A 26,654-nucleotide genomic window follows, 5' to 3' on the forward strand; every position below is an offset into this window, starting at 1 on the left:
GCAAAAATGGGATTACTTAACAACTTTACTTAGCTCTTATCTGAAGGCTACCTTTGGTATGCTGTTCGTGGTATTGGGTTGTGTAAAGCCAGACTTCAATTCTGCTGCCACCAGGAGAGCAAGATCCATGTATACAAGTGTGACCCACACATGGACACTTACAACAGCCACACTTGATGTTAGAAGTAAAGTTTAACTATATTGCCTCCCAGGAGGCATTTTCCCCCAAAACAAAACTACTTTTTCTGAACAAGTCTGTAAAAGGCAGTATCTTTCCAACTTTCCTTTCTTACCTTAGAAAGGTAGCTGACAGTATTAAACATGAGCTTGAAATATATTTTATTCCCTCACGCAGGGGAGATTTATTCTGCTCACTTACTTACATTTGGTTCATTAACATGCAAGCTGACAACTCCCTATTTTGTGCCCTTCTACCAGCTCAGCACTTAACTAGACACTGTTCCTCACCCCCTTAAAGCTCAGTACAAGGATGATATTTTTCAAGTAAAAGGCAGTGGACTTTTGAGAATGTAGGCTTTGAAACAAACATCAAGTCCTTGTGAACAGTTAGTCCAACTTAAGACTTCATTTTATTTATTTTTGAGAGGGAAAGGTGTGTACAAGGACATAAGTGCTATGTTTCACAATCTTCGGGGATCCTTGTCGTAATGATAAGAGATTGTTCAATAACATCGGTCATAGAGAAGGTCTCATTTGAACATAGTCTCTGTACAGGGATTGCTTCACCCAGGGAGCTGTGAGAGAGGGATTCCACAATGACTTCTGCAGGCCCCACCTCCAATTCATGCGGGGGCTGGAGTGCTATCACAACAGCTTTTTCATCCTCAATGATTAGGTTCCGCAGCTTTCTCTGCCGGGGGTTGTAGTTTTCAACCCTGTCATGAATCTCCATGTGACGCCTCAAGTGGGCCTTCAAAAGAAGAGCAATCAAAGTCCATCATTACCCACCTAAAACATGCACAGCAGAGCCTCCTCTTGGCAATGAGGTCCAGGGTGCAGGAATGTTGGTGGCTAAAAAGCTGGGTCTAATTAGCACTAGGGGTGGAGAAAACATGCAGCGAAATAAATAAATGCACACAGTAAATTCACACAAGTGGGAGAACAGACCTCCTCCCCCAAAAAGGCCATAGGAAGGGGGAAAATGGCAACAGGTAAGAAGGCAAGGACAAGGTAGCTCTTCCATAAAAACTTCTGTTCCCCAACACTTCCTCTAGAAGAGAGAAGGTGGTAACTTAGCCTTTTCTCCTTAGGGCTGGGCTGCAAAGCAGTGCCACAGTGTGGCCCCACAGCAGGAGCAGATTCCAGCTGTGGAGAGGGAATGGCAGACAGAGCTAGTAGGAAAGAGAGGCCCAGGGTGGGAGCAAAGAGCAGAGGCCCGTATTTCACACTGGATTTAAGTTGCCTCAAATACTCATTAAAGCATTTCATTCTTTTGGGGTTTTTATCCAAGTGTAATGTGTCACCTGTCCATAGAAATCTCTTCCTTTGCTTCCTCTCTCCCCCGGCCCAGGACTGTGCTTTTAGTAAATGAGATGAGATTTTGGTGGGGTTACTGAGGGAAAACTTGATTAAAGGAGCCAGGGCACTAACTGGCACTGCCCTTTTCACCCTGCCCTAGTGGCCAGCAGCTCAGATACTCCAAGTACTGCTCTGCTGCATTCTTGTCTACAACAGGCAGTGAACATGCTTCAGTTTAGGACCCCCATGTTTTCCCTCCTGAAGAAATATACCACTTTATAAGACTAATTTTGTTTCCCCATGTGTTTCATTTCTTTGCAAACAGGAAGCTAGTGACTCAACCAGGCTTACAGTACACTTCCTCATTGCAAGTGGAATTAGGAAAATCCCATACCTGTCGAGTGAACTTGTAACCACATTCAGTGCATTCAAACTTCCTCACTCCTTTATGTCTGCGAACATGGACACGCAACTGTTCAACAGCTGAGAAGGGAAAGTTAGAAACCATTTATTAGCCACTTGGCTGAATATGGCAACGTGTTCATGAGCTGAACACTGCAACAAAGAGTCCCTGAGTTAAACAATCATAGGCCTGAGCTACATTGGAAATGTTACTATGGCAAAGGACATGGTGACAATCCTGCTGTCTCAGGACATGGTGAAAGGGAGACTCCTTTTTGAAGAGTTGTACTAAAGCCTCAAACTTGGCCAGCTAAGTCACAGGAAAAGCTTGAAAGAGAAGTGTTCTATCCCCTTCCTACTCACCCATTGCTCCACGATGAATATTGCATCAGCAATGGACATAAGAATTCCTGCAAGAGACTGTTTGACAAAACACAGAAATGCTGGATCTACTTCTGTTCTGCAAACAGTTTTAAGAGTTAGAGTACAGTCACTCCGATTGCTACAGCAGGCAAACAGAATGTCCTAATTCCCTGACTAGCACTTGCATGGTCACTATGAATTAAGACAAAGAGGCTCAAGGCAAATTAGAGCCCTCAGAACTCCTGTGCAGGAGGATGCAGCAGCATTGCTGTAATGGGCCTTACCTTTGAATGTTTTCCCACAGATCTGGCAGAAGTGTGGTCTTCCTTCCTGATGCCTGCTAGCAATGTGCCTCAGAAGGGGCCCTTTCTCTGTGAACCTCTGATCACAAAACTCACAGCTGAAGGGGCGTTCACCAGTGTGTGTGCGGTTGTGCTTATCCAGACTCGCTAACACAGATTAGAGACAGGAAATTTATCCTTCATGTACAGAAACTTTACCACAGAGTGCTGCCATTTCTTCTTATACTCGCTACAGAGACTGCACAGCCCTCAGATACTATTTTCTTAAGAGTTTTTAGAAAAGATGCAAATGGGAATTCACTGTTTTTATAGTTTCAGTTAAGGGTATTGGGAAGAGTGGTCAGCCTCTCCCTTCCACAGTGTCCAGGCATAAAAGAATAAGTAAATTTAATTTGATAGCTTAATGCAGTAACTTTTGGAACTCACTGCAGGGACAGATTGGGGAGGAGGCAAATGTATTTCAAAAAGGACAAATATGTAACATCTTAAAAAAATCTGCAGAAGTTATTTAGGTGCTAGGATAGACCTATAAAATCTACTTCAGCACGGCCATGACATGCGGTCAACTTTGAGCAGAGGACACAACCGATGTCTGGAAAACAGCTGAAAGTTTTACTTTCGATACATGTTTTTTTGTTTGTTTTTGTTTTTTTAAAAAGCTTCTTAAAATATACCAGATTTCCGAAAACATTGGGATACATTTTTGCTCCTAGAGCCTCAACATCCAGAAAGATGGGAGGGGGATTTCAACTCTTCCCTTAGTTGCTATTTCCCAGCTTGCTTTTCTGGTAGCTGGCCTTTTAAATCTGGGAGAAAAGCAGCTGCCACACTGTCTGGCTACCACAGACCACTTCTCCCTCCCTTCCAGCTGATAAGAGTTTTTAGATTCTATTATGTTTTCCTATTCCTGAGGCAGCATCGCATAGTATGAGCTCAAAGGGGGCAGGAAAGAACTGTGCTAAGGCAAACTTACTACAACCCTCCCCTGAAGGTATCCAGTATGGCTGCTGCTAGAGGCAGAGTACCAGCAGGACCTGTGGTCAGGCCCGTTAGAACACCCCCTGCTCAGGTAACACTCAGGGCTGGAGTTAAGACAAACACATTCAGTGCTTGGGCCCTGGCAGTGGAGCTCTCCAGGGGCTGGAATGAGAGCCAGCTTTGCAGGCCAAGCAAAGGACGCTATCTGTACCTTGTGTCCTGAACGTCTTCCCACAGAGGTGGCACTGGAAAGGTTTCTCGCCTGTGTGCGTGCGGAGGTGCATGTTGAGGTTGGCTTTCTGGGTGAAGGCATGATGGCAGAACTCACACACATAGGGGCGCTCATTTCTGGAAGAACAATGAGAACCATGTTCAGTTTGTTCCTGTCCTGAAGAGCCTCTTTGGTTGGGGGAACAACCCCTACCCACAGATCTCCGTGAGAAGGGTTAGACTCCTGGCAGTTAAATCAGCTTTCACAGCTGTTCCAAAGTTCCCGAATTCAATCCTGTTTCAAACCTCTCTCAACACTTAAGGACTTGAAGAGGTACAAGAACTGCGATTAACATCCTAGACTAGTCTACAGGTACGAAGAGCAGAAGCTAGAGTCTCTTATCCCTCAGACATTAAAGCTAGTCCTGGGGACCCCATACTGATAGGGAGCATGAAGAAAACACTGACGAAATGTGTCAGTAACCAAAAGAACACCATGAAGCCAGATACAGTCACTGCCTGATCAGCTTCCAAAGACAATGAACAGACTGAGCCAAAGGAAGCCACACAAACTGCAAACAGCATATGGATAAGCCATAGCTCTAGGGGAAGAGGCAGTACTGGCCTTCTGCAGTACTATTTCTCAAGGGTTAAAGACCATTAAAGGGGGGTGGATGCCTATCCCCGTTCTGCCTAGTTCATCTTCTGGCCGCTGCAGGACTGGTCCCTGCAACGTGTTCCAGAGATCAGCAGGTCTGCAAGGAAGAAAGACAGTAGATGGGGCTGAAAAATGTGCAAACACTTGTGACCCGGGAACCCTCCCATGCCTTACCTGTGTTTAGCCTTGATGTGCATCTGTAAGCCATTGCGACTCGAAGCCCTGTGCCCACACTCCTCACAGACAAAAAGTTTCTCTCCACGGTGCTTGAATGCCTCGTGCAGGCGCAACTCCGTTCGAGACAGGAAGCATTTGGAGCAGGCAGAGCACTATAAGTCCATAGGGAGGGATTAGGATCAGAGGCCAACAGCAGGAGTTCTGTCACACGCTCAGGGAACTGGCTTCCCAGATAATACAGCCAAGAGCAAAAGCTAAGCCCAGGCCAAGCCTCTGGTGGACACAGGTCTCCTCCAGATAAGGATTAGAGGGTGCCAGCCTCTAACTTACAGAGTCAGCCCAGCTGCTGTTCTTTGCCTGGCACCACACCGCACTAGGACCAGATGAAGGTTAGGATCCTTTGATTAGCCGCCACTGCACGAGCATCCCTCCTCCCTCAGTAATAACCCAAGATTGCCATGGACCCATTCCATGTTTTACCCCCAAAACATCAACTCTGCCCACCCCACATTAGCCTTGCCCCTCCTTACCGCATGTGGTTTTGGAGCACCATGTAACTTTATCATATGGCTTTGAAGATCCTTCTTTTGCATGAACTGTTGTACACAGGAGGAACACTGAAATAAATAAGAGACAAGAGTCAGCCTCTGGCCATTTCCAAAGCACTTACCAAGTTAGAAGAGTTTAAGGTTTTACTAATGCAGAGTGGCCAAAGGGGCTTGGCCTAGCAGAAAGAAGAGAAATGATGTAAGACAAAATCCGTCCCCAATGCCTTTCCACTTGCTTACAACATGTAACCAGGCAAGCCCCCTAAGCTCCAGGTACACCCTCGGCACTCGCACCCAGGCTATACCCCTTGGGCTCTGTCTGCATGTTCCCCTACCAGGCACACCCCCTTTATCAAGAAGATGAGTGATATGTGGAGCACAGCTATGGTCTAGCGATAGGAAGAAGGGATCAGTGGGATCAGCACTCTAAGACACAGGATAAATGCAGCTGCCATAAAAGGAAGGAATAAACCAGAACAATATTCCAGAATTAAGGTGTAGGCAGCAGCCCAGTGACCAACGCACGGCCACAGCACCAGCCCAATTCCTTGAGTCACTGCCACATGGTGGTGCATGCTCTCAGTGCAAGGCCTGGCTGGGTGGGTCAGTCCCTCAACCCCAGAATAGAAAGGCATCTTTGCACACACACCCCTCTTTCTTTTCATGATAGCATCTCCCCGTCATTCCCAGGAATGCACTGTGCTGACCTTGTAAGGCATTTCTCCTGTGTGCGACACCATGTGCAGCCGTAATTCCATTCGCCTCTTAAATATCTCCTGGCAGACTGAACAGGTGAAAACCTGAAAAAGACAGGAGCAGATAAGATAGTCAGCCAGACCCTTCAGTACAGAAACAGCTCTGCTTATGGAAAGGCAAGAAAAGAAGGACACAGGCAAAGGGGATGGAAGATAGAGCAAAGAAGCTGGCATAGGAAACAGGTATGTATCAGAATGCAGATTACTCGGAATGTGGTTAGGACACTGTTTGGTATGTAAACATGATGTCCTCTTTATACTACACAGTCAGAATATTCTGGTTATACCAAACTCCAACATTTGTCCCAAAAACCCAAACCAAAGCAAGTGGTGACTACACATGCTGTGCCAATCCACGCTTTCTTGCTGCAAGTCTCTGTGCAAGGCCCACACCAGACTGGTACACCCTTCAGCAGCAAGCTCAACTGGCATACACCAGCAAGACAGGAGAGGATAGATGACACAGTTTCATTGTTATTTTGCATTTCAATGGCTGAGGTTGATCTTGGTTCTAAGAGGCTGCAATGGAGGCTCTAATTCTGTTCATGTTCCCAATTGCCCAGCAAAATGGCCAAACTCATAGAATTTAATGTAAGGTTTTCCTGCTATGCCCTGTGTTTATTTCCTGGTGAGATGGCCTTGGTTTGCCAGAGGGAGACATCCTTGTCTAAACTGTCAGCGTTTGTGCTAACTTCCCATCAGCACAGAAAGGCAGTGGGTGTAACAGACCCAGCACAGCACTGAGCATCGATGCACACCATGTCCCACTTTAAAGAAACTCCTCAAGCTAAAGAGAAGTTGTTTTGTTCCAGCCTCCCAATATTGGATCTAGTCCCAAGCTCTTAGCACTCGGCACCCCAAGAGAAGTCTTTCTGTGGACAGACAGCTCAGGTTACAGCTCTAGGCAAGAAGTGAACAAAGCAAGTGGCTGTAGACATGCTATGTGTTTGGGCAATTTAACAGCTGCTGTCTCCTGCTCCTCCCTTGACAGTTCCCAGAAGTACCTGCTCCGAACGGTTCATACAGTTCCTAGCTTCATGCTCCAGCAGATTCTCCTTCCTAAAATAACATTTACCACATTTGGAACATTCAAATGGCTTTTCTCCAGTGTGTTTCCTAAAAGGAATACAAACAAACAGAGTACCTGTAATTCTCAGTCTTTAACAGCAACAGCAAATATTTCCTTGAGACAGGTTAGGGAGCCACTCACACAACAGGATCCCAAGTTAGAGCCAGGATGCTAGTAGTCTGAACTGTTTTACACTGGAGAAGCAGACTCACAGAGACAATGAGTTATTTTCACAATTAGCCAAATCTGTCCTGTGGCTTGAGAGGCTTCATGAACAACAACCTTCACTAGACTCAGTGTCATTTCCAGGTCCACACTGCCCATTCACAGCCTAGTTTAAGAGAGGCTAGTGAAGCACTGCTCATTTGCAGCCAGTGGACAACATAGTTCAATTGTTGTTCACACCAACACATTATGTGTGGTCAAAGTTCTTAGAATTCAGCTTCAAATCCTAGGAGACCCTTCTGAATGCTGTCCTTTAGGAAGGTGGTCTGCTACTCCCTTGGCTTCTCCAGAACAATCATCTCAGTCATGCTTGCTGACCCCCACCCACCTGCTGCAGGTGAAGATTGGAAATGCTGAGGTGACATCACAGAGCTGTGTCTGCATTTTAAAGAAGGAACCTGGGGCTCCCTCCTCCTGCTGCTATTGTGGGCTAGATCTCCCTTAGGCATCAGTCACCACTCTGAAGCCCTACGCCGTATTTCTCACTTGTTGCTATGGGGCTAAGAGCCCCATTCACACTCTGGCTCTAGGGTTGTTTTAAGGTTGTTTTTAACAAGCAAGTCAGTCCGGGCAGCTCCACATACAGAGTCTGACCAAACTTTAACAGGTGGCAGTTCCTCCGCACTTGCACTGAGATCTGCTCCCATGCTGCATCCCCCGAAACAGCCCCTCAACACAGACAAGCTGTTAGCTCCGTTCTAGCGATACTGCTCTCCAGCCCAGACTTGTGAGTGGAAGAGGCCTGAGATGCATTATTTACTCAAACCTCTAGAGCAGGGGTGGGCAAACTTTTTGGCCAAAGGGCCACATCTGGGTATGGAAACTGTATAGCGGGGCATGAATGCTCATGAAATTGGAGTAGAGGTGCAGGAGCGGGTGAGGGACCTGGCTGGGGGTGCGGGCTGTGGGGTGGGGCCAGAAATTAGGAGTTCAGGGTGCAGGAGGGGGTATGGGCTGGGGTGCAGACTCTGGCTGGGGCTGCAGGCTCTGGGGATGAGGGGTTTGGGCTGCAGGAGGGTGCTCTGGGCTGGGAATGAGGGGTTCAGAGGATGGCAGCAGAATAAGGGCTGGGGCAGGGGGTTGGGACATGGGAGAGGGTCAGGGTGCAGGCTCCAGGCGGCACTTACCTCAAGCAGCTCCCAGAAGCAGCAGCATGTCTCCCCTCCTGCTCCTATGAGGAGCTGCAGCCAGGTGGCTCTGTGCGCTGCCCCATCCAAAGGTGCTGCCCCTACAGATCCCATTGGTCGCAGTTCCTGGTCAATGGGAACTGCGGGGGCAGTGTGCGGAGCCCCCGGCTGCCCCTATACGTAGGAGCCGGAGGGGGGACATGCGGCTGCTTCCGAGAGCGGCGACACGCGCACATGGAGTGACCCCCTACCCCACTGCCTGGCTGGAGCGCAGCAAGTTGCACGTCCTGCTCCCCAGCGGGAGCTCGAGGGCTGGATTAAATCAGCTGGCGGGCCGGATGTGGCCCATAGGCTGTAGTTTGCCCACCCCTGCTTTAGAGACATTCCAGACTCTCAAATTCAGCATCTTTCAAGAAGTTGTTTCTCTCACCTCCAACTGAAGCCCTAACAGCTAGCTGGGTCCAGTACCCCAGTCAGTGCTGAAAGGGTCACTATGCCAAAAAGTGACTCCAGGAGTCTATATGGAGGGTCTTACTGGTATCTGCCCCTGGCCAACTGCAAACATAAAAAGGCAGATGGGAAATGCTAGGGCTAGGAGCTTTTTCTAGCAAAGATCCTCAGTACCCCAGGAGGTTTTCATCCTGGAACTGTAGCTTTCTATAAACAAGTAGGAGACTCCTACAGGCAGACTATTCTCTCAGGTCTTGCCTGCCTCCCAGCACTATTATTTCATACCCTAAACCTGCATGTTTAAGTTCAGAAATGAGCTCACGTTCAGCTACTCAGCACTACTGCTCTGTACAGCCCAGCCCCGCTGGAAGCCAGTCAGGGCACAGGTCCCTTTTACTATGAGTAAGGTACAGGAATAAAAAGCAGAATGTTTACCTGTTGTGCACTTTTAGATAATATTTGCTGAGGAAGGTTTTATGACATGTGGGGCATTCAACCGGCACAGCTGTACCTTTTCTGTTCCCAGGAGTCTCAGCCTCTACCAGCCCAGCATTCCCTGCAGGCTCCGAACTGCTAGGCTTTTTTGCCAAATTTGATTTCTTTTTGGTCCTCAGTGTCTTTTTCTCAGGAATGTAATCTTCACCTGTTTCCTCATGAACTTCTCCATCATCTTCTGCTGCTACATCATCAGAGACTTGAACAACCTGCATTTCCCACTGCGATGGAACAGGGAGCCATTACGTTAACTCAATGAACACCTTAGACAGAACAAGAAATTGTATCTACAGCAGCACTGCAATATCATACAAGTCAGCTAAATTCTGGAGCTTGTGGACAGCACCATGGTCTGAGAATAAGAAGCTTTCAGGAAAATATAACTAAAACTTAGTGGATTTGACTAAGAACATCTCCCGATAACTCCCAAAGGGCAGAGTCTGACCACTGGATGTGTTTAGCTTGTTCCAGTGCTTTAAGATGATAACTCTCTCACCCCCAAATACTCACCCAATCACACTCCTCCTGACAAGCATTTCTGTATCTTTTGAAGCAGCTGATGTAAGCTGCTTCATGACTAGTTTAATTTTTTAAAACCTAACTAAACTCTGTTGTTGCTGTTCAGAGGAATCATTCCCTGTCTTTGCCAACACCCTGAATCCATTATCTTAGCCTGTACAGAAATAGTTATTAGCCATCAGAGTTCCCCTGCCTTCTTCAAACTCCAGCCAGCATTTGTCTCATCAGCCTTCTGCAATACTGACTCTCAAAAAGCCAATATACACTGCACAAGCAGGTATTTCTGTTCAGTGCCCTTAAAATAATTTCATAATGGAATTTCATCTGGTCTTTGAGCCAAAGTACTTATTTAATTGAAGATGTTCAGTTTCTTCCTTTTTTAATACACAAACTCATTAAGAATTGCAGGTGTGTTGGCTTTGCTCCAGGAAACTAAACAAGCTAATTAATATGAAAAGTATTGAATACTTTGTACTCTGTATGGTGACAGGTTTCAGTGGCAGCCGTGTTAGTCTGTATCAGCAAAAAAAAATTTAAAAATGAGTAGTCCTTGTGGCACCTTAGAGACTAAGTAGGTTATAGCCCATGAAAGCTTATGCCTAAATAAATTTGTTAGGCTCTAAGGTGCCATAAGGACTCCTCGTTTTCTTTTTTGTACTCCTCTAGTAGCTTCCATTTGTGGAGCTCAAAGTACTTACAAATAGTAGTCAATTAAGCCTCAATGTCCCTGAGATGTAGGTAAACCTTTTCCTCCCTTTACAGATCAGCGGAACATTAAGGTCCAGAGAGGTTAAGTGACCTGCTCAAGGACACACAGTAATTCTGTGGCAGAGTCAGGAATAGAACCCACATCTCCTGAGTCCCACTCCTGTGCTTAAACCACCATCCTTGCCCTCTTATAACACGTGCTCTGTTAAGAAGATTAGCAGACACATCCCATGTGCTTGATACTCAGTTTTCAGGAGCAAATCTCTCCCTCAAGTTTTAAACCTTTAGTTCTAAGGAGAGTAGTTTCTTAGTTCACAAAAGAAACCCTGTTAGGACATGCTCCACGCACCACCTCATTGCTGATGCCTCTGTCTTCAGTGCCTCCTCTTTTAGGCGGCCTTTTTATTTCTTTACATTCCTGGGTGTTCTTTACTTCACCTGAATTGCTCAGTGCATTTGTTTTAACAGCCCTTTTAAGCCTTTCCCTAAGAAGAGATGGGCTCCCACTTGGTCCCTGGGTTAGTTTGGCTCTCCTAGTGCAGCAGCTGGGGCTGGCTTCACTATCAACATTAGGTTTAGACACTGCTTTGATAGCTTCTTCTCCATCTGAGTCTGTTGGCTGCTTTAAATGGCCATTAAGATCGTCTCTAGGACCTTTCTTGTGAAGGCAATGGTTGTTTAGATCACTGCCATCACAGCATTTTGGCTTGAAGCTCTGACACAGCTCCACAGCTTCAGGGACACAAAGTTCCTTGGCAGCGACAAGCAGCTTCTCCCGGTTCTCTGAGGTAAGTGCGAGGTGTCCAGTGTAGAAGAAGTCCAGCAGGAGCCCAAAGCTCTCCGCAAAGCTCTCAGGGAGAATGATACTGCTGGAGGCTCCATCTCCGTACAAGCTCTGGAAGAAGCAGCTGCAGCAAGCCAGGACGCTCCAGTGGGCTTTGAACACCAGCCCACCTACGTCCAGCGTAGCATCGCAGTACTGGCCTTTCTCCCGCTGCTTGTTCAGCTCCTGCAGGACGCGGACGCTGTGCTGGACAAAGGAGCCATCCATGGTCTGCAGGGGTGAGCCAGCTGCGCTAGGGCCAAGGCTGTCAGGGGAGGCAGAAAAGAAATCAGCCCCAGGAGACGTCCCCTCCAGTCCGCCCCGGGGGGAAATACCACCCCCGGTCCGCTCCGCTCCGCTCCGGTCCGGTCCGCCTTGGGGGGAGACATCGCCCCCCTAACCCCTTCGGGCTGGGCCGGTCCGGTCCGCCCCGCCCCGCCCCAGGGGGGAGACATCGCCCCCAACCCGGTCCGGTCCGGTCCGGTCCGCCCGGGGCAGACATCGCCCCGCCCCGCCCCGCCCCGCCCCGCGAGGAAGCCGTGGCCCCCCTCAGGCCCGCCCCGCTCCCCGCTAACGTCCCCTCACCTCGCCGGGGGGTCCCGACAGGGAACCGAGCGCGGCTACTACAGCCGCGCGCCCACGAACCGGGCCGCCGCCATCTTCGGGAAGCGCCGGACGTGACGACACAGCGGGGCCGCGGGGCGGGGCCGGTGAGGCCCTGAGGGCGCTGTGGAGCGGGGCGGGCAGCGCGCGCGGCCGGGGGCGAGGGTTGGCGCCGGGAGTTTTGTCCCGGCCCCGGGACGCTGGCCGGGGAGGACGTGTCTCTGTTAGCTGAGGTGGCGGGCGGGCCGGCCGGGGTCTGCTCCCAGCTCGGTCTGCTGCCCCGGGTGAGAAGCGGGGTCAGTAGCGCTCGCCCCGTGGGAGCGCCCGTTGGGCGGAGGAGTCACTGCGCTGCCAAAGCCTTTCCCATCGCGGGCCTTGGCTTTTACTTTCTCGGGGTCGCGGGGCTTAGGAGCAGCCTCCAGCTCCGCCTTGGCCGGGGCTGCTGCCAGCGGAGCAGGGACGGGGCACGAGTCTCCTCTCCAGGACTCTTCGCTTCTGTTTTTCACTGCTGGGGTCAAGGCTCTGCTCCAGGAGCCCTTTCCTTCCAGCGCTGCTCCTCCCTTGCGCTTGGCCCGACCTGGGAGCACCGCTGTCTGAACTGCGCCCGGGGGGCTGCTGTCTGCGCGCCCAGTGCCGGAAGGGGCCGGTTAGGTTCGCGGTCTGTGTGGCTTTGGCCCTGTGCTAGGAGACCCTTCTGTGCAACGACTCTCTTGGCTCGAATCGCTGTTCTTAAGCTCTATGTTTTATGTGTTTGAGTACAGCAAACCCCCACACCGTGGGCACTGTAGGAATGGGGCAGGTTACTGGCACACTGCTCTTGCCTATAGTGGACCATATTACAGATGCCCCATCCTTAACACAGAGATGCAGCCCGCCAAGACTGTCCCAGAGGGAGAAGGAGACCTGAAGCCTGTGTGGTCATTACACCAGCGTAAAGGGTGGAATGGTGCCATATTGAAATGGAAGCGTTTTATGTTCTCTTTGCATTAGTGTGAATGATGACACAAGGTGCATGGCAATGGTGAAACAAGTCCAGAGGTGCTATCCAGGCAGTGAGGCTGCATTGCATGCTGGGACTAGGAGTCACTGTATACTGCACTTGGCCCCTCAGTGCAGACCCCTGCTGGCTCTGTTTGGCCCAAACCTGGTATAAAGTTGATGGCTGGCACCATCCAGCTGCCATACCTTCTGCAGTGTAAAAATCTGTGGCAGATTCATGTCACATTGAACAACAGGGCACAAGTCTGGGGTCCCCAGCATGGAAGGAACCACCACAGAAGGATTCTTGCAAATGCCTTGCTGAGAGCAGCCAGATGCTGCCATGAGCAGAGCTCTGTAAACGGTTCTGATGCTCATTAGCCAGCAGGCTCCACTTCATCCCTGGTGCTTCATCTTCATGTTTACATGGAAGTGACTTTCTGTTTGTCAGAGGCTAATGATCCCCATCCTGCCTCGATCTGGTGCCAGGGAATGAGTGTGGCTGTTTCTCCACTTGCAAGGCTCTGCGGCGTGATAATGATGTTTAGAGAGGAGCAAGTACTAGTCCAGCTGGAGAGTCAAGAAGAGCCTGCGTCCTAGGACATGACTAGCAAGCTGGACATAGCAGGTGCTCCCCCCTCTTTCGTTCATGCCATCCTGTCTCAAGGCAGTGTGGTCTAGTGCAGAGGCGCTGGCCTGGCCCTCGGGCGACGTGACATTTGACTCTGACCTGGGGCCTGTGTCTCTCCTTTTTGTGCCTCAACCTCCATCTGTCAGAGAAGGAGCATGATGGTATCCGTACCAGTGACTAGTGCTTTTGGATCCCTGGATAATGAACACTGTGCAAGATGATTTCCTCGGAGGAGCACAGCACATGAGCTTCCCCAGTGCCTGAACAACCCTGCTGAAATGGATGGAAACAATGGATCACAGCACAGCTCTCCCTGGACTGGATCTGAGTGCCCACTATGTAAGTTACCTCTGCTTCGTGTCCCATATGGCCGTGGGAGTGAATGAGCCTGTGCGAGAGTGCTGGGTCCTGGTGCTGAGAAGCAGCAGCATATTCCCAGCCCCACTCTCTGCCCACATCAGTACCCAAGAGAAAAGGGGTATTTTTATCCTAGGCTGGCTAGTGTGCTCAGCCCCTCCTTTTCCACCTTGAGCTTACAAAGCCTTCTCATGTCTCTTGGGTAACCAGCCTGAGAGACCATCAGGCCACTCAGTTCCAGGGGCATGAGCAAATCATCAAGAGCCTCTGTTCCGAGGTGCTAGGCTCATGGGGATCCCATTCCCCACTCAGTCCCACTCACTAGGCATTCCATCCGTTTAGTAGGGAGAAAAGAGAAGCCCAGATCTGTCTCTTGGGCCTAGGTGTTTAATAGCCAGGACAGAGTATTGTAGAATGACTTGTGCCATCCGTTTTTGTGCCTCTTTTCCATTCCATTCCCCATACCCTACAGCAGTCTGGTCTTGGACCCTGGGACCTGCTGCTGTCTCCAGGTCTGTGATCTGCAACTTAGGCTGGAACTGGGCAGGTTGCATGCAGCGCTGCCATCTTAAACGGCTGTGAGGATGCCATGCAGGGGATAGCAGTGGGAGCCAGGCTAAGGATGTGCACTAGCTCATGGAGCCAGTCTTGTGCTGCCACAAAGTGCAGCCCTGGAGCTGGTGGCAGGACCCATGTGGATGGGGCTCTGGGAAGCACTGTCCCTTGGAGGGCTGGAGGTGTGGGGGAGCCGCGAAAGGGGAGAGCAAAGTGTTACTGCCCTGGGCTGACCTCGCTGCTCTTCCCCTAAACTCCTTCCCCCCGGGCTGTGGGGTCAGCACCTCCATGCCCAGCACAGGACCCTGCAGGCAGCTCTGTCACAGGGCCGGCCTTCCACTCACAGGGAAGACAAAGAGCATGGTAGCTGAGTTGTCCCTGATCCCACAGGCTGGCTGGGCTTGAGGCAGGGCCCTGGGCCTAGCTTTGTCCATGCTCAATGTGGAGGCTCTCCAGTTCTTGCTGCCACCTCCCACAGCACAGCCCTCATGTGGGCAGCATGCTCTCATGTGCCCCCCGGCAGGGCATGTTGCTCATTAGCCCTTCCCTGCTGCCCCAATCCCACACAGCTACTCTCATCTCACAGCCCAGCAGGACCAATTACTGGTGGCAAGTAGTCACAGGCCTGAGCTCATCTCACTCCACCCCTCTGCACCCCCCCATCTCATCCCCAGCTCCTGCTAGAGGCCCCCTGCACAGATCTCTGTCACACCCTCTTCCCCCATATTGGGAGGCTGAGAGCACAGATCAATAGCTGTGAGGGACCTCCCCCCACCCACCCCATATAAACCCCAAGGTGTCCCTGCTCCCCCGCCCGTGGGCTCAGTCCAAGCTCCTCTTCGTGGTGTAACTCTGGATTGACATCTGGAAGTGCTCAGTGGTGTTGACCTCTGCTGGGAAGAGGATGATGTAGCCTTTGGGGAGGAAGTAGCCTCCAAAGATCCTGGAGAGGGTGGACAGGTTGGACAGCACAATGATGGCCCTGGTACTTGCCCTGGTAGAAGACATAGGTGGTGAGAAAGCCGATGAAGCAAACAAAGTTGATAAGCAGGCTGCAGGTGAGGCACTTGGTCTAAGAAACTGCACCATCTACTCAGGACACTCCCTACACTAACACCGGAACAAATCAACATACCCTCAGAGCCCCGACCAGGGTTATTCTATCTACTACCCAAGATCCACAAATCTGGAAATCCTGGAGATGCCCCATTCATCTCAGGCATTTCGGCACTCTCACTGAAGGACTGTCTGGATATGTGGACTCTCTACTCAGACCTATGCCACCAGCACTCCCAGCTATCTCCGTGACACCATGATTTCCTGAGGAAACTACAATGCAATTTGGTCACCTCCCAGAAACACATCCTAGCCACCATGGATGTAGTGGATCTCTACACAAAGATCCACACACAGATGGAATACAAGCTGTCAGGAACAGTATCCCTGATGATGCCACAGCACAACTGGCTGCTGAGCTCTGTTGCCTTTATACTCCACACACAACTATTTCAAATTTGATTGACAATATATATCTCAGATCAGTGGCACTGCTATGGGCACCCGCATGGCCCACAGTATGCCCAATATTTTTATGGCTGACCTGGAACAATGCTTCCTCAGCTTCGTCCACTCACGCCCTTCTCTACCTACGCTACATTGATGACATCTTCATCATCTGGACCATGGAAAGGAGACTCTGGAAAAATTCCACCATGATTTTCAACAGCTTCCACCCCACCATCAACCTCAGCCTGGGACCAATCTAACACGGAGTCCACTTTCTAGACACCACGGTGCAAATAAGGGATGGGTCACATTAAACACCTCACCCACCGATATCAAAAAACTACTGACGCCATATGCCTACCGTTCATGCTCCAGCTTCCATCCCGGGCACATCACCGATCCATTGTCACAGCAGCACTGAAGGTACAAACCGCATCTGCTCTAACCCCTCAGACACAGAGACCAACACCTACAAAATCTCCCACCACTCAGCATTCTCTAAACTACAATACCCAACGATGGAAATAAGGAAAACAGATCAACAGAGCCAGACGTGTACCCAGAAGCCTCCTACTTGCAAGACAAAAACCGAAGAAAGAAACCCACGGACTCCACTGGCCATCACATACAGCCCCAGCTTAAAAACCCCTCCAATCGCATCATCAGGGATCTACAACCCATCCTGGACAATGATCCACACTTTCACAGGGGCCTTGGGTGGCAGGCCAATCCTCGCTCACAGACAACCTGACAACCAGAAACAGTTATTCTCACCAGCAAACTTGCACACCACACCATAGTAATTACTCCAGCTCAGGAAACCAATCCATGCAACAAACCTCGATGCCAACCTCTGCCCACATTCTACACCAGTGGACACCATCACAGGAACTAACTAGATCAGCCACACTCATACACTGGTTCATTCACCTGCACATCGCACACCAATGTAATATACCGCCATCATATGCCAGCAATGCCCTCTGCATGTACATCGGCCAAACTGGGACAGTACCTACGGAAAAGGATAAAGTGAAACAACAATCAGATATTTAGGAACAGCAATATACAAAAACCTGTAGGAGCACTTCAACCTCCCTGGCCACATTATAGCGACCATTTAAGGTGGCTTCCTCAGAAATCAGTGGTGGTCAACGAGATAGCTGGGAGTGCTGGTGGCATAGGGTCGTCTTGAGTAGAGAGTCCACAACATTCCCAGACAAGGTCCTTCAAGTGAGAAGTTGCCGAAATTGCCCTGAGATGAATGGGGCATTCCTCAGAAATCATGGTGTCACGGAGATAGTTGGAGTGCTGGTGGCATAGGGTCTGAGTAGAAGTCCACAATTCCAGACAGGTCCTCAGTGAGATATATATACCTGCCCCTGGAAATTTCCACTACATGCATCTGACGAAGTGGGTATTCACCCACGAAAGCTCATGCTCCAAAACATCTGTTAGTCTATAAGGTGCCACAGGATTCTCTGCTGCTTTTACAGATCCAGACTAACACGGCTACCCCTCTGATACTTGGTCTCATTGTAGTTCTCAGGCAGGTCCTTCTCCATGTAGCTGATGACAAAGCAGCAGATACCGAGCAGTGTGTTATAGAGCAGTCCCCATATAGCGTCATCTTCCGAGCACTGGAAGATGATCAGCATCATAAACGTCGTGTAGTCCTTCCTGGGCACTGAGGGATTGGTGCTGAGTAAGACCAGGCAGATCACCACCTGGGCGGCAGTGCAGGCTCCGATGAACAGGTTTGGTCCATCGTGCCTCATCCAGGCTCTATAGAAGGCAGGCCACTTAGAGGCCAGTTTGAAGATGCAGAGGATTTGGAAGACGTGGGTTGCAATGCACAAGAGGCGAATGGTGAAGCTGATGGAGAAGACAGGCAGCCTCAGCAGGCACGTGTGCCAGGTGGACTCCCCAAAGTAGCAGTAGAGGCTGCAGCAGGCACAGATCAGAGCACCCAGCATGAGGAAGCACATTCTGCTGCCTGCTGACTTGACCACTGGCGTGGTGAGGTTCTGGGCAAAGAGGGCTGCTGTCCCTGCCGGCGGCAGCAACAGCAGTGTGATGCCAGTCAGCAGGGCCCAGGAGACAGGTCAGCCCAGGACAGGAATTCAGTGGTCCGACTGAAGCAGATTTCACTCCTCACTGGGGCCCACTGATCTGTCCCACAGGGCTGGCAATTGTAGAGGTCTGCAAAGGAAGGGAATGGAGGAGCTGAGATGCTGCTCACACACCACACTGGTTATGATAATGATGATCTGGCCTTCTTATAGCACCTCATGCCTCCAAGGATCCCAAAACACTGAACAAGCTGCGTACAGGGATCACCCACCACTGGGACGCAGCTGCCTCTGGGGTGGAGCACAGATGTTGGGGATAACAACACAGCCCTTATGTAAAGTGCCTTAGGATCTTTAATGACCTGGGATCAACGTGTGCCGCCTCCAAATAAGGTTCAGTGAGACAGTATAAAAGGTGACAAACGCGAAGGCCTCAGCCATAGAGCGAGTGGGTGCAATTATGGTGACGTTAATGGACCTCTGGGACCACTGGGGTGTCTGTGGCAGGACATGGAAAGGAATTGGAATGGGAGAGCTCTGGTCTACAGAGTGGCCTCTCTCAGCATGGCTTCCCCCAGCTTAGTCAGGGGCAGCAGCTGCTGTGGCTTAGCTGGGTGAACTAAGTCTTACCGAACACCTCGGTCACAGCTGGAGTCCTGGTTGGGGTAAAGTACACAGCTCATGCAGCTAGTCTGGGTGGGGGAACATGTGATGAGGGTTCCAGCAGATGCAACAGCCTCACAGAGGCTGGCATGTCTGCAACAGCTGCTCTCTTCTCCAACTGTAGGTGAGGTGCCGGGGTGTTCACCCGGCCAGGCCACGGAGTAACTTACCCCAAGCCTCTTCACTGTTGACGGTTGCCCAAAGCTCATGCTCCAGTGGGACATGGAGTCTGTTAGCATCTACTGAGCGAGAGTGAAGGGGTTGAAGACATTCTCTTGCCATAGGTTTGTATTTGTGGCTGGCACAGCGGGGATCAGATAATCCTGCAGTCAGCCCTAGGCACCACCTGGCCCCCGGCATCCAAGCATTTTCATATCGCTTCCAGCACCATCAACTTGCCACAAACCAAATTCCATCCTGATATTTATTGCCACCTGGTGCTGTTCATTCTTTCTGGGTCTGTCTGTCTGCCTGCCTGCCTTGCCAGTGGGACAAAGGCAACAGTGGGCAGGAAGCAGCTGTCACACCTGCTTCCCCCACCCAAAGCTCACAGTGAGAGGAGTCAGGCAGCTTCAGCTCACCTGTTCATCTGATTCCCGGCAACCATCTGAAACCACAGCTTCCCAGCACCAGCCAGGAGTGCCCTGGAGCCAGCACTCGGTGCTTTGGGGGGAGACCTGGTATTTACATACCCACAGCACTGCAGCCCTTCTGAGAGCTATACAAATGGAGAAGTCAGAGAGCAAGCTGCACTGGGCCATTTGTATCTCAAACGCTAGTCACCAGGCCCTGCAACAGGAGGGGAAAGGGAATGAGGGGGAGAAGAGGAAACTGCTGCAGCCAGGATGGAGGAGGAGGAGAAAGTAAGGAGAATAGAGAAGGGCTGGAGTAAGTGTGTACAAGAGGAGTGTGGAGCCTGGTGCATAGGCTAGGAACACAGTAATGGCAGGACAAGATTAACCAGCTTTCCTTGGCTGTGACCCGTATGAAGAGCTGCCTCATGTTCTACTGACCACTGCTGTTCAGGAAGGTTCCTGTGGGGCAGGCCACGCAGTTAAAGCAGAATTCATGTAGCCCCAGCTGCAACCTCTTTTCTCTCCTTTTACGCACACCTTTGAGCAAGTGGACACAGGCACCTAGATGAAAGCACAGCAAGGGTCAGGCCTGCCAAGAGCAAGCCCCCATCGCAGCTAGGGCCAGCTAGGAAACAGCACAGATGGAACAAAGCTGAGTTCCTGGGACTGGTGCAGGCTGCCCACCGGAGGGCTGCACTTTATATTTCCAGGCACCTTAATGTCCAGGAAAGGGGTCAGGACTGCAGGTAGGAGCAGGGCAGTGTGCAGGGGCAGCACAAGGGCATGCCTGGCATGATTCTTCCTGAGAGAGATTTTTCTGAAAATTAAGATGCAAGCAGGAGCCTGTCAAATCTCTGTTCCCTGTACCACCAGCCCTCATTGTTAGGGAGCCTACACCCTGAGATGCTGAGCACCCCAGCTTCACCCTGCTATGGAAAAGACCCATGATGATGCAGCCAACCTGACTAAATATGACTCAGTGCAGGAGAAGGAGTGGTGAGGCAGGCCCCTCCTGGCCTGTAGGATTCTGCTCCCCCAAGCCCTGGGACACAAAGTTTTATGCAGGGTCAAGTTTCAGGAATAAGGGGAGGTTGTTTTATTTGTAATGCTAGGAAAATCCCTGTTTGATGCTACTGCCCTACTATCCTGAGGCCGCTCCTTTCCCAGCATGCAGCTCAAATGCTGGCTACCTGATTATCTTTTGTATGCCACAGGAGTCCAGCCTGGCCAATGTTCAGTCTGTCTGGGTTTTGGAGGAAAGACCCAATTACATCAAAAGACCAGGTCTGGCCAGTCCACTTCCACATGACAAGGTCATAGCCTGTCAGGGGATCCCCATTGGCATCAAAATGCACCTAGCTTTTCTGCGGAGTGAAATTCACCTGCTTGATTTTTTCCAAGAGCTGGAAAACAAAAAGGCCACAGACAGAAAAGACCCAAGATTCCAACATGCAGCTTCAACCTTTTGGGCAAAGACCCTCGTCAGTGATAGATTAGATCCTTAACAGGGTGGGAGGGTCCATGTCTTTGGTGCTGTCCTCTTTCTCATGAATTCCCCCAGCACCTGGAGCCAGAGTGGTGCTGTTATCCTCATGTTACAGATGGAGAGCTGAGGCACAGAGACTAGTGGTATATTTTTTTAAAAATACCTAAGTCCTATTGACTTTCAAGAGATGGAGGCATCTAAGTCACTTAGAGGCTTTTGAAAATTTTACCCTAAGTGGCATCCCAAGGGCGCACGCAGTCTATAGGGAAGCAGGGTACTGAACCCGGGTGTCTGAGGTCCCCAGCTACCATCCATCTGTGACGGTACCTCCCATAAGGCTTCATGGAAATATGCTTAGAATGTGTTTTATGCTACATATGCCATGTAACATATCTCAAAGGTTATAATCTACTGAATGTATTAATCCTATTTGTATGCATGTATTCATTTTTGTATTCGATGTTATGAATGTTAGCTGTGTACTGGCTTGATTTCTAAATAACCTTAGTAGAGCATTTGGTCAGTTCCTGGAGAAAGGAATGTTGAAATTAAGTATCTAATCAATAAACACTTAAAGGACAATGGATCTTGGAATGCTCCTATCCACATAAGAAGTCTACTTGAGGACATTCAAGGTAGTATGTAAATAATGGATGCTACCTGTAAAAACTGAGTAATGCATGGACATGTGACTTGCCCAGGTGACTCCTAAACTCCATCTTGGAGCTGGACTTTGCATAGGAGTGAGGAGGGGGTCTCCACCCACAAGAGAGAGTCTATTTAAACCCTTTGGAGACCCCTCCATTTTGTCTTCTGCTGGCTAAAGAGGGAGCCTCTCCACCCCGCAGGATACCTGAAAGAAACTGGAACAAAGGGCAGTGATTGCTGGACCCAGGCTAAAAGACGATTAATCTGTAAAAGGGAAAATTCTGGAACTGGTGACCAACTTATCTGTATTCAGTTTGATTAGAAATAGATTTGTGCATTTTATTTTATTTTGCTTAGTGACTTCCTTTGTTTTGTCTGTTACTACTTGGAACCACTTAAATCCTATGTATTTCTGTATTTAATAAAGTCACTTTTTACTTATTAATTAACTCAGAGTATGTATTAATACCTGGGGGAGCAAACAACTGTGCATCTCTATCAGTGTTAGTTATAGAGGAAAAACAATTTATACAGGGGGGTTTAAACCTCATTGGAAGTTGGGCATCAGAGTGTTAAAGACAAGAACACTTCTGTGAGCTGCTTTCAGGTAAACCTGCAGCTTTGGAGCAAGTAATTCAGACCCTGGGTCTGTGCTGGAGCAGACGAGTGTGTCTGGCTCAGCAAGACAGGGTGCCGGAGTCCTGAGCTGGCAGGGAAGGCAGGGGTAGAAGTAGTCTTGGCACATTGGGTGGCAGCTCCCAAGAGGGTTTCTGTGATGCAACCCATCACACCATCCTCTCTTCTGATTAGAGATGGTCTCTCCAGAGCAGGGTAAGGCCCATTGGCAGGGCAGTGCTGGCCTGTTCTGGGACTCAATTCACCAGCCTTGAAACCTTATTGGTGCTTTGATGGCATGCAGCTTGCAGGTAGAGCTTGGAGCTGGTAGGCACCTGCTCATCCTGCTAGATACTTATACTTCTGCTCCTTTCTACTTCCAGCCCCCTGCCTCTGACTATAGCATAATCAAACTTGCCCTGAGCTCTGGGCTGCCCCCATGCAGCTTCACACAAGAAGACTCTCGCTCCTGTACAAGAGAGAGGGGGGCCTTTCCCCGTGACCCACTCACCTGCCAGGGATAGACTTTGTCCTTGCTGCACGCTCCCGAGCAGCAACCCAGTAAATGGTGCAGGCTGTGGGCCACAGCAAACACCGTCGAATACACATTAAAGGAGGTCCAAATGTCTGGGGCGCTGAAGTGAGTGAGTGGCACCTTGTGCAGATCTGATTGCAGCCTTGGCTGGTGCTCTCATTGCTGCTCCTGTCACCCCTCCTGTCAGCACCCAAATCAAGGGCACATGTGGCTATGTTACTTTTCTCTGAATTCACATGGGCACATTCAAATTCCTCCAATCCTGGAAGCTTTGCCTGCTTGACTGACAACCCAATCACTGTGCCAATTCTGTGGATGCCAGGGATGCTCCAGACTGCCGAGGCTAGAGACCATGCCTCAGTGCCCAGCCACACCTTCTCCGTCACATTTTCCTGAACCACCATGTCGAAGAAGTCTTTAGCGCTGTCCACATTGGAGAAGACGACAATGACGTTGACCCCGGTCCTCACGAGGACTCTAACTATCTCCTTTAGCTCTGGGCTACTGGCACCCCCCTTCGTGGGGATGATTCCTTGGTAGGCAGCACAGATGTCATTCTTAGCCACCACCTCTTGCAGGGTCTTTATCCCATTCCTGCCATAGGCATCATCACTGCCCACCATCGCAATCCAGTTCCACCGGAACTCCTGCAACAGCAGCACTACAGCCTCAACCTGCAGCCTGTCGCTGGGAATGGTGCTCAAGAATGAGGGGTAGGCACGCTTCAGGCTCAGCATCTTGTTGGAGGCTTCGTAACTAATCTGCAAAAGGGAATGAGGGAAAGGATGTGTCTCCTGCTGGGAAACTGTGCAGAGGGGATGGGCACTGGTACCGTGTGGAGGTCAGTGCTGAACAGTGATTACCTGAGGAGGAGGGGGGCGATTGGCATCGAGCAGCGATACCGGCAGGAGGAACCAGCGTCAACTGTGACTCTTGTGGGTGTGAGGGGACTGGTATTTGGAGGGCACATGGACGTGGTGGCTGCAGCAACACACATTTAAAAAAACAATCAAGTAAGCAGCATGACTGCGTGTCGTTCTCAGTGCTAGGAATATGCCTAACCTCTGCTGGAGTCACACCGAGACCGAGTCCCACATGCCACAAAGGACCATAGGGGTCACATCACCTGCTCAGAGCACTGATCCTCCAGCCACCTACACCCCAAACCACAAGCTCACTCCCTACCCTTCTTCTGATTAATCAGTATTACCCCAATCAATACCTCTGTTTGACCCTGCCATAGATACCGTACTGCTTAAAATATATTTGGCATTGCTCCAGACAAAGTACTGATTACCTCTGGCATAAGGAGGATGCTCAGGATAGCTGCAGTGATGAGGGTAAAGTGGCTGCTGTCTGGCCCTATCAAAGCCACAGCCTTGGGCTGGTAGTGTGTGAAGTTGCTGAGCACTTCCACATGGTGCTGTCTGCTCTGGGCAAGGATATTCAATGTTGCGTACATGTTGGCAGATTCTGAGCATGTATTGTAGATCTCATAGCCCAAAGTGACATTGGGGAGGAGGCTGCTGGAGTTGTTTATCTTCTCAATGGCGAATCTCATGGCTTGCAACAGGTGGTAGCCATGGCTGTCTACAGAGGCTGCTCTGCAGAAATACAGGTGTTATTGCAGAAGCAAGAGATGTGAAGGCTTCACTGAATTGTGGAGATGCCCTCTGGACAATGCCTGGCATAAGTACGTGGTCCAAGAGCCAGGCAGCCTGGAGTTCTAACACTGACAAACTGGGTGACTTTAGACAAATCACTTCACCTGTCTGTGCCCCCCTCTGCTACGTGTACTATGGCTCACAGGGGATTCATGAGGAGACCAGCAGCACAAACATCTTTCTTTTTGTATGGTTACACTGAGGTTGCCGCTATTTAGTGTTGCACAACACACATCAGATTGTACCTATTAGTTCAAATCCCCATTGCCCCTCTCCTAATCAGCAACCCCTTATGCAATATCCTGTGGGTCAGATTCACAGCCCTGCTCTGCTCCCTTTCTCCTGCTCAGGTGGCACAAGAGAAGAAACCACCTGCATCTCCCCAGATCTCTGATGGCACAGAGTGGATCTTGGCTGTAGCAGAGATTTTCTTTAGTAATGGCTGCAGTCACACCAGCTAAGCTGTGATATTTTGGACTACTGTCATTTTATTAATGAGAGGTGAGCCCTGCATGCCCCAACTCCCAGCCACCATGCGTCATCTCTGTTGCAGCTTCCTGTCTATTTGCAGTGGGTCTTTTTGTCCTGTATCTGCTTTCCTACTTCTTGTTCCACCTCTTTTTCCTGCTTGTTTCCCCTCCTGTTTCTATTCCTGCTAAATACGATTTCCTTCTTTGTATCTGTCTAATCTAGGCTAACAGCATTTCTAAAGTTCTGGTCACTATAGTATTGTTGTTATTGTTTGTATTGGGTTGCAGGAGCCCCACTGTACTGGTTGCTGTACAAACACAGAATGGTTTAAAATCTAAGGATAAGATGAGAGGCCCCAGGTGGATCTAGCAGACAGACCATGAGCACAAGGAAGCAGTGAGATAATACTGGACAGCATGTTAAGCAGTGATTACAGCCTACCCCCTGCTTGGCCATACTGACTGTAGTATCTAGGTACTGATACATAGAATTTGTTGCAGCCCCATGCCCTACCCTTCTCACTTACCTGTCACATATGTCAACTTCCGGTCTAGGCTTCTCTGTTGTTGAGTAGCTCTGCAGTCGGAAAAATCCTGCAATAGTGTAATCCCCATCCATCCTGAATTCAGAAGAAGGCCCCGTGTGCTGGCATATGAAAGCCCAATAACATGGAGCCAATAGATACAAATATAAAATGAATGGAAGAGAAAGCATCATGCTGTTGGTACAGAGCTCTCTGGGGCAGGGGCTGGGAAGCATATAATGGACACTTATTGCCTCTCAGACAATGCTAGACTCTCAGATCCTAAGGTACCTTGGACTATTTACATAGACAGCCTATGCCTATGCAAATGCAACAGATATAACATGTACCCAGGAACTAGGACTTTACACTTTCCCAGGAAGGGAGGAAGTTTTGCTTTGAGGTAAAAATAACCAACCAACCAGGGATTTATCTATTGTAATATCCTGCAGGTGAGCCTAGACCCTGGGGTCAGTGGGAAATGGCATGTATTAACTAGGTCATGATCTTCATGGAGGATACTCTCTCTAGAGTGGTTCTCTCCCACCTCCATCTCACTTTAAACTGAGCAGTTATTTTATAGTTTCATTCAACAAGGGTCACAGGTGTTGGAGTGTTTTAGAGAGTGGGCTGTGTGGGGCTTTTGTTATGGGCATTTAGTAGTGTTTTGATGTAACTACTATACATGTTGCACTATGTTCTACGTGTAATAGGGAGGGAGAAGAGATGAAAGCCAGTGTGTGATGTACTTCAGAATCTCTGCTAATAAACTACTTCTTCAGCGAGGCTCACATAGGTAATAAAAGATAAATTACCATCATAAGTGTGTCCTCCTCTATATGGTATGTGTATACTCCAGATGAGAGGTTCTCAAATTGTGGTCCATGAGCTCCATTCAGGTGGTCCGCCTGGACACACAAGAGAATGAAGGGCCACCCACCTAATTAGTGGAATCGCGCAGGCATGGCTCCACTAATTAGGTGCCTGGACCCTGGAGAAGGCACATACGTAAGATGAGGTAGTGGCCTTGGGGGAAATAGGGGGTAGGTGGGAGAGGGGATGGGAGAATTTGGGACATGCAGGGTTGTGGCAGCCAGAGAAAGAGGCAACTTTCCCCAGCTCCAGGGCTTTAGCTGCCGGGGAGAGACAGCCCTTCTTCCCAACCTCAGCTCTGTGGCTGCTATGGCAGGGGAAAGACTCCCCTCCTTTCCAGCCTCAACTAAGGGGCTGCTGTGGTGGGGAAGAGAGGGCACATCCATTGCATTAGAAAGGTAACACTACTGATATTAAAATATGAGTTGTGTGCTTTTATTTGAGAACACAAAAAGTTCATTAAGTTTTTTTAAGTAGCACTTTTATCCAAAGCACTTTACAATAGTTAGCTAACGGTACAAACATTTGGAAAGATCATTAAGTAGTCCACCAACAGACACCCTCAGCAATTTTCAAGTGGTCCATGGAAAAAAAGTTTGAGAATCACTGCT

General features: G+C 49.7%; 2 protein-coding genes across 3 annotated transcripts; both read right to left on the reverse strand.

Moving 5' to 3' along the window:
- Positions 1-557: 557 nt before the first annotated feature.
- Positions 558-11,961, reverse strand: ZBTB48 (zinc finger and BTB domain containing 48). Of its 2 annotated transcripts, none has more exons than XM_032763809.2 (11): positions 11,874-11,961; positions 10,815-11,519; positions 9,179-9,459; positions 6,877-6,988; positions 5,825-5,917; positions 5,100-5,186; positions 4,567-4,721; positions 3,736-3,872; positions 2,529-2,693; positions 1,874-1,962; positions 558-931 (listed from the first exon to the last, which is right to left on the reverse strand). In XM_032763809.2, the coding sequence occupies exons 2-11, from the start codon at positions 11,514-11,516 to the stop codon at positions 635-637; spliced, it is 2,118 nt and encodes a 705-aa protein (XP_032619700.1). In that variant the 5' UTR covers positions 11,517-11,519; positions 11,874-11,961; the 3' UTR covers positions 558-634. The 2 variants fall into 2 exon arrangements, with proteins under 2 accessions (XP_032619700.1, XP_032619699.1); XM_032763808.2 differs by having other exon boundaries at positions 10,815-11,553; positions 11,874-11,959.
- Positions 11,962-13,821: 1,860 nt separating this feature from the next.
- Positions 13,822-25,642, reverse strand: TAS1R1 (taste 1 receptor member 1). The gene is given in 12 exon segments (XM_075060180.1): positions 13,822-15,397; positions 15,399-15,478; position 16,108; positions 17,446-18,025; positions 18,028-18,120; positions 19,667-19,748; positions 19,751-19,789; positions 20,419-20,631; positions 22,489-22,607; positions 22,610-23,273; positions 23,810-24,116; positions 25,174-25,642. Coding segments are annotated over 12 exon segments (2,574 nt in total). The 5' UTR covers positions 25,407-25,642; the 3' UTR covers positions 13,822-15,234.
- Between the last annotated feature and the right edge of the window lie 1,012 nt (positions 25,643-26,654).

The sequence above is a fragment of the Chelonoidis abingdonii genome, chromosome 23, assembly GCF_003597395.2.
Source record: "Chelonoidis abingdonii isolate Lonesome George chromosome 23, CheloAbing_2.0, whole genome shotgun sequence".
NCBI classification, from domain to species: Eukaryota; Metazoa; Chordata; order Testudines; family Testudinidae; genus Chelonoidis; species Chelonoidis abingdonii.

What these genes read in the sequence shown, in the direction of transcription:
- ZBTB48 (XM_032763809.2), bottom strand. Translation starts at nt 11,516, where the DNA reads ATGGATGGCTCCTTTGTCCAGCACAGCGTCCGCGTCCTGCAGGAGCTG. An exon ending in CACATCAAGGCTAAACACAG is followed by an intron (nt 3,873 to 4,566) that starts GTAAGGCATGGG and finishes TTGTTCTTCCAG; the next exon opens with AAATGAGCGCCCCTATGTGT. An exon ending in GTTACAAGTTCACTCGACAG is followed by an intron (nt 932 to 1,873) that starts GTATGGGATTTT and finishes CTTCTTTTGAAG; the next exon opens with GCCCACTTGAGGCGTCACAT.